Raw genomic sequence first — 7,488 nt, 5'->3', positions numbered from 1 at the left:
AAACAGCAGAAAAGCGAAAAAGCAAAAAGCACAGCAGCAAAGGCAGAGAAATATTTTTAAGCATATCCTGCAGGCGGAAACACCAAATAAAAAACAAATAAAAATTTACATATTTTCTTGCAGCGCTCAATAACAGAATTTTTTTAATAACGAAATTCAAAGAAAAGTAATTTAAATTTTTCAAATACAATATAAAAAAATAAATATAATAAATGATTATATATAAAAATGTATTCTTAATAAAATATGCAACAAAAATTCACTGCTGGCGTACGCAGACTCTGGCAGTGGTACTGGCACTGGCACTGGCACTACCATCAGCATCGTCATACTATATGTAGGCAAAGGTCCTTGCATTGAACGTTTTGCGAAATTTACGATTACCAAATGAAATGTTGTTAATATGTGCAACCGTCAATGTTCGCAGCCAGCGAACCAATAAAGACAATTCACTTAATAGGGAAAAAACGTTGAGGATGAGGATGGGGTCTGGATGTGGACCTGGATCTGGAATTGAGCCTGGTGCGTTCTGGTGTGTGTTGGAAGCGGTAAACAGTAATTTAAACTTTTCTTTCAATATTGTAAACTTTAGTTTTAAATGGAAAATGTGTCAAGCAACATTTTTACTAACAACAGTTGCTGGTGCCGTGTTGCTGTTGTTATTTTTTTTAAATCGAAAGGAAATTTCATTGTTCAGTTAATCGGTTCTGAGGCGGAAATCGGTCCGGAAGTTTTCAATATATTGGCTTAAGCTTTACATTACTAACGCCACCATCGAGTGTGAAGCGTAGGCTGATAAGTTGCTGCTATTGTTGTGCCTGACAACATTATTGAGGATAGCACTGTTATTATATAAAGAAAACACACAGAAACCAATTCGAAACAATTCGAAAGTAAGTCACATTGCAACATTGTGGGACAATATAAAAAAAAAAATATTAAAGATCCATTCGAGAAGGAAATATTGTGGTTGCAATATACTTTGTGGGAACAACGTCGACAACATTAACAGACGCCACAGCGACAGCAACAGCAACAGGAACAAGAACAGCAATCAATAATTGTTGTTAACGATATTGTTAAAAAGAATGCAAGTACAGGAAAAGAAGAAGCGCTTCTTGCAGGACCAATCAACTTATTTCACATAATCTGAAATAATCAGTTTATTGCAATAATGCATTTCCTAGAAGTGTATTCAATGAGAGGCGTGTCTACTTGTTTTTACCAATTGTTTCTGTCACCAATGCAAAAATTCCATGTGTTAGTTGGCATTACATGGAAGAGTTCTGGATATCTCGAGAACTTAGATGTTTGGGAATATAGCATAACGGAAATAAATAGAAATCTTAGTTCATAGTTTGTTTAGCAATAGTAACGCATCACTATGAATTTTAGTTCCATATGGCATCAGTTTACTCTGCAGCAACCATTTAAAATTTATACGAAATTTGATTTTCACTCAATATGATATTTATGTTATATATTAATAGAGGTCAGTAAGCCATAGATCTGTATTAGCTGAAATTATAAGTCATTGTTGCTCGCAAATATCTATACACGTAGGCTAAATAGAATAGAGAATAATCGCTTTTGTTGCAGAAATAAATAAATAAAAAATGAAATAATCCAGTTCTCAATATTCAGTGAGTAAAAATGAATATTGATAAAATTTTTAACGCCTTCATCAAAAAATAATCGAGATTTTTTGATGAAGGCTTTATTCCTCAAAACAGAGATCAAATCGAGAGAAGATTATTTCTTTAATCCCGTTTATTGCAAAGTTTTTAATGTTTTATAAACGTTAATATTTAAATTAAAATTAAATTTGAAAGTAAATTATTTCATTAGTTAGCGATCATAAAAACGGTTTTAAAAAATTTCTATTGACAGGATACTAGTTAATTATAACTTTGCATTTTCAAAACTCAAAATATTTAGCAATTTTCGGCCGAAGAGGCACTTTCGGATATTACATAGAAGCAAGTTTGACAAGTCCGTTGGGATTTGTTGCTTCCTTTGGGGCTGCGGTAAAAGAAAATTTGACTACATATGCTACAGTTGCCTTCTTTAATCTCGCCACCAGAGTTGGAGTCGTGACTTAGTTGGCGCTCTCTGTCAAATCGCTTGCCATTTTCTCCATTGTGGTAATCGATATTGTGTTGCTGAAGCATCTCACCCGACCGGAATAAATACTGACATTCATTACAATAACGATTTTCTGAGCGCGCATCGCACACACTCACATGAGAACAATATTCCACTAACGTGCTCAACAGAAACCCACATCGATGGCACTTGTATTCACTTTTCATTGTTTTATTACATTTATTATAAACAGAAGTCGATGGCAATTCCATCTGAATAGTCGAATTGCTTTCGCTGTTGTCATCTAATTCATTTGCGATTGGAGTGGTGTAGAATTGTTGACTAGATTCCCTTACAGTTGAAGGCACCTGCTCATTTATATCTAAAGGGATATTTTCACTTTCTTCCAAATCTGATTCTAATAACGCATCATATTTCTTAGCATCAGAGGAAATATTACCTACACGTTTGAAGTTGTTTCTGTTGGTAGATATTGACTTGGAACCTGGAACTGAAGCGTTCTTTATATTAAATTTATTTTCTTGTTTAGTCTTGCGAGAGTTGTTATTCAGTCGTCTATTAGGTTTATGCATCATTGGTGACTTTTTCTTCACATGCAATGATTTCTCAAAACCAATATGTTCTTCAACATTATTCTTAACATAAGGGTAAAGCGCTTCATTGTCGTTCTTACTTAAATCAAAGTTTTGTTGCTCTGCTTGAGATGTGACATTATTTGAAATTGAACCATGGTTTTCCTTAATTTCTTCAATTACAATGTCCTGTGCAGCGATAAGTTTATCCAATTCTTCTAAATTTAACGCTTCGATGCCGATAGAATCAATATCACAACCGATCTCATTAGAATTCTCTTTGTCATCGCAGCTCATGAGAGTTCCATCATCATTAACTATAAAGGATGTTATATGAGATGGTGATACAATTTGTTCCATGCTTGCCTGAGGTATTTCATAGCAATAAAATAAGTTATCATTATCACTCTCCAAATCAAAAAGTTTTGATAAAGCGTGATTAGATTCCAAAACTGTTTGATTTCCTTCTCTTCCAGTTTTCACTTTTTTTGAAGTGGAAGGCAATTCCTCATCTATGTTATCAAACCTGGCTAAAAACTTATGCTTATTTGTTTGCCCGTTCATGTCAGGATTATCACTTTTTTTTTTATTTTTGTTATACATCATAAGCATGTTCTGCTGCGCTTGTAAAGCCTCTTCCATGTCTACAACCTCGTTATTTTCTTGAAGAACATAAGAAAAAAGTAATTCCCTTTCATAGTTGTTTAACTCATTATTTTGTTGAATTGTTTCTGCTTGATTGAAGTGACGCGTTACGTTATCCGAACATTCGTTATCTAGCTCTTTCAGTTGTTTTAGAGCAATTTGTTCAGCGTTGGCGGACTCAGCGAATGCAATATCATAATTTTCATCATCGTATATTGTACTACATACTGAAGTTTCTGCAACAGTCACTTCTTCAAAAGAGAGGTTGAAAGGTGTATGATCACTTATTGGATAGGATATACTGGAAACAGAAGAAACATCGTCTTCAATATCTGACAACTGCAACTTATTGATATTAGCACTATCCAAAGAGGAGTTGCTGTTGTCACTCTCTGTTTCTGATATTATGCACTCTCTTTCCATATTACCAAAGACTTCATTCTCATTAAATTCAGATTTGAATTCGTTTGATGAAGTAACGAATACTGGATCTTTACTTTGTGGTTCATCCTTTGGAATATGTTCCGTAATCATATCACAAACTAATAGAATGTTGTCTGAAGCAGTGATAGTGTTTTGCGTTTCATCTTCATCATTTTCGTTTTTAATAACATAATCTGAAGGGTCCATTTTTAATGTTTCTAAAAAATTATAATAAAAATAATATTTTTATTATGTTAAACAAATAAATATTTAATAAGAAATCAATACTTTAGAAAATTAAACTAAATATATTAACAAGTAATTATATTTCCGTTAATTATTAATATGAATAATAGGAAATGGTGGCTATAACTTAGGTTCTAATACTTTATTCTAATAATCCAATCTTTCTGGGTCTGATTGGGCCAATGGGCCTGATTGGGGCTGCTTCAATGACATATATCAAACTAAAGTGTCATCCGAGGCATCGTTATAGCGTTTTGTACAATTAATTGCTTAACAAGAAATCTTACTCTTGTGAGCCCCCACCTAACACATATCTACATACCTACTTGTTAATTTTTGGTGGTGGACGGCACCGACCATATTTGAGAATATTATTAATCAGAATATAATAATTATTATTTATTATTTAAAAAGATTTGTATTAATTTATTTTTTTAAGTTGTATTATATACTTGATTTATTATCAAACCCCTGAAAAAAATTATAATTTTATTTTGAACCTATGTTGGTAGGTAGTATTAAAACCACGACCCATATACTGCACAACAAACAGTTAACTACGTCAAACCCAAAGATATAACACATACCAAACATAATTGCAATATATATAAAGTTTTTTATGTTATATTAAAAACCCATTTATATACTCATTTTTGGCAGCCCCTGTGTGAGGTTATGGTGAATTCATAAATGTTCAACTTACAATGACTACGAAAATTGCTTAGTAGTAGAGAGGGGTTCTGTCAGATCTGATTTTATAGTATATATAGTTATCTTACCTATATGCAGTATGTTGGTAAGTTCTCTTCTATATAGACACTCATTAGCTTCTTCACAAATCAAAAATTAATTTAGAATTTCACTTGAAATGCTTCATTTGCTGCAAATCTGCACATAAAAAATACTCGCAAAGCTCAAATTTCAAAACTTTCCAGTAAAAATATTTTGCAAATGCAATTTTTGAAAGTACTTTTTGCAATAATAAAATAATTTTTAATTTATTATTGAGATATTTTTTAAATACAATTTTTTATTAAAAAAAATCGAGACTGCACAGATGCCTAATTTATCCAGTAAAAAAAGAACCGCTGCAAATGAAACACAAAAATAGACTGTCTTCGTATATATATATGTTCTGTATGAAAATATGCCGACGCAGTCCCGTCCGCCATATTGTATATAAATATTTTCTAACTAACCTGAATGACGCTACAATTTTGAAGTTTCGCTATATACTCGAATACATATTCATGATAAATTTATAACGTACCTATACATTAATTGTCCTTTCGTACTTGGGCCGCTTTTTTCTTCAATATTATCAGGGCTTTAACACTTCTTGAATATAATTAAACTCCGAATAAACGATTTAATTGGACTACAAGCGCACATGTGAAGCAAAGTGGAAAGGAGAATAATTGATAGCAATCAGTTTGAATATCACTGAGTTTAGTTTTTAAAAATAGTAGTAAATTGACAAATGCAGTAAAAAAGTATGCCCATTTCACTTATTTTATAATTGTATGCAAAACTTTCTTGTATAGATGAACCAATGCATAATAATAAAATTTGCAAAGATTTAAATCCAAATTTGATTTATATTTAATCATTTAAATAAGTCAAGTACAACAATAAAAACATAAAACATATTTTGTATAATGCAGACAGTCATTTCTAATAAGTTTCCTAGATGCTTGAGGGTGCGAATCCATTAAACGACGATTTTCATTTTCTTCAGTCATAATATTTTGTTGGCCAAATATTGCCTTATCTTTATGAAGTCATCCAATTCCAATCATAGATCGAAAGAGTTTTGGTAATTGGTATTTACACCAGCGTCAAACGACTGATTTGGATCAAAAATCAGAAGCAAATGACTGATTTTTGCATACAAAATCTCATATACGCAAATGAGATCCACACTCGCGCAATGGATCTTATTTTGCATAAATGGGTTCCAAATACAAGTAAACACATTGCACATACCTTAAATAAAAGTTTTTCACGGTATTTGACAGTTTGAGAAAGCTGTTTTTGACATATTTATAAAAAAGGTAAACAAAATTTGGTCTTCGCATTTCCTTAAAAATGATGCTTTTGGGAACTTCTACTTCTATTTTTATTTTTTATTTCGATACAAACTATCATTAGGGGTTACATAACAAATATTTTTGTCTTCTAAAATATAGAAAAAGTCACCTGATTTGTTACGGTACAACTAATTAAGCTGTAATGAATCAAATATTCTAATTTTGCTCTCATGCTGAATTTTTAAAAATACTTATACCACATTCACACTATCTCATTTAGGCTGTTTTGTTCATCATAGCTACTAATGGAAATAATTTACTATATGAAACATTTCATATAAATGAGTTCATTATCAATAAATCAGCTGATTTGAGGCGAAAAATGTTGAATGCAAGGAAATTACTTAAATTTGAAATATGTGTCATATGTTTTATATGGTTTACATATAAAATGTAAACAAACAACAGCTGAGCTATGAACAAAGGCACTGAGGAAGTAAGTACATGTTAAAATCTTTGTTTTTATTGATTGAATTTGTGATTGATATATAAAATGAATATGGTATATATGATTTAATATATCAATTATAATAAAGTGTTTTTTTTTTCAGGCTAAATGGTCAAAACTTTTTTTTATTGTTGTTATCATCATCAGGAAACTGACTTTATTAAAATTATTAAAACCATTTTATTAAATATTTTATTATTATTAAAAAACAATTTATTAAAAACACTTTATTAAAATTATTTGATCACAAAATAATTAACATTTATACATCAATTATATATTTAATTTTTTTATGTGATGTATTATTAAGTGAAGTGTATTTATTTCATATAAAAACTATATCGCTGATTAAATGAGCTTATTATAATAGGTGTATTTCTTTGACACGAATGCTCCAATAGAACACATGTCGCTTAAAAATAAACAAGCAAAACAAAAACAAAATTCGAAACAAATAAGCCCACTTTCCTGAAAGTACTTAACGCGAATAAGCTTCTCGCTCTACAATGGTACCAAATCTTAAAAGTCTCCTGTTGTGAATGATTTTTGGAAGAAAATGGACAACACCAGTCAGCTGTTTATTGCTTACAACTGTTGCGAGTGTTAATGAGTAAATTTAAATATTTTGAATAAGTAATTTTTTTAATGTTAGTGAATGTGAAGAAGTCATTCGTTAATTTTTTATTAAGAAATTCTTAATTTCTGTGTTAAATAAAAAAATGCTATATATGAATAAATACAAAACACAATCGTTAAAACAAAAGCAAAAACTAATGAGACAATTGCTAGAAAAATAAAACAGTGTTAAATACTGCTCAATTAGCGTTAAATAGAGATGTTAGACGTCTGGAATGTATATATATGGAATATATATATATTTATATAAAAAACTATTTTATAAAATTCAACCGCAAATTTGTTTGATTTTTCTTTACTTGTCATGTGTTTACTGGTTTAG

General features: G+C 30.6%; 1 protein-coding gene across 4 annotated transcripts in view; it reads right to left on the bottom strand.

Moving 5' to 3' along the window:
- Positions 1-1,857: 1,857 nt before the first annotated feature.
- Positions 1,858-7,488, bottom strand: part of LOC119662461 — a 9,076-nt gene continuing 3,445 nt past the window's right edge. Inside the window, exons 1-2 of one of the 4 annotated variants that reach the window (XM_038072082.1) lie at positions 5,263-5,389; positions 1,858-3,964 (exon numbers count right to left, since the gene is read on the bottom strand). In XM_038072082.1, coding sequence (XP_037928010.1) covers positions 1,935-3,953 — 2,019 coding nt within the window. In that variant the 5' untranslated portion in view covers positions 3,954-3,964; positions 5,263-5,389 and the 3' untranslated portion in view covers positions 1,858-1,934. Of the gene's footprint in view, positions 3,965-4,771; positions 4,914-5,262; positions 5,390-7,488 lie in introns of those variants that run through there. The other 3 variants (XM_038072083.1, XM_038072081.1, XR_005250783.1) reach the window with 3 other exon arrangements.

This window comes from Teleopsis dalmanni, chromosome X (genome assembly GCF_002237135.1).
Source record: "Teleopsis dalmanni isolate 2A chromosome X, ASM223713v2, whole genome shotgun sequence".
Classification (NCBI taxonomy): domain Eukaryota; kingdom Metazoa; phylum Arthropoda; class Insecta; order Diptera; family Diopsidae; genus Teleopsis; species Teleopsis dalmanni.
The sequence above is the reverse complement of the archived record's forward strand: the minus strand, read 5'-3'. Positions and strand labels throughout refer to the sequence as shown.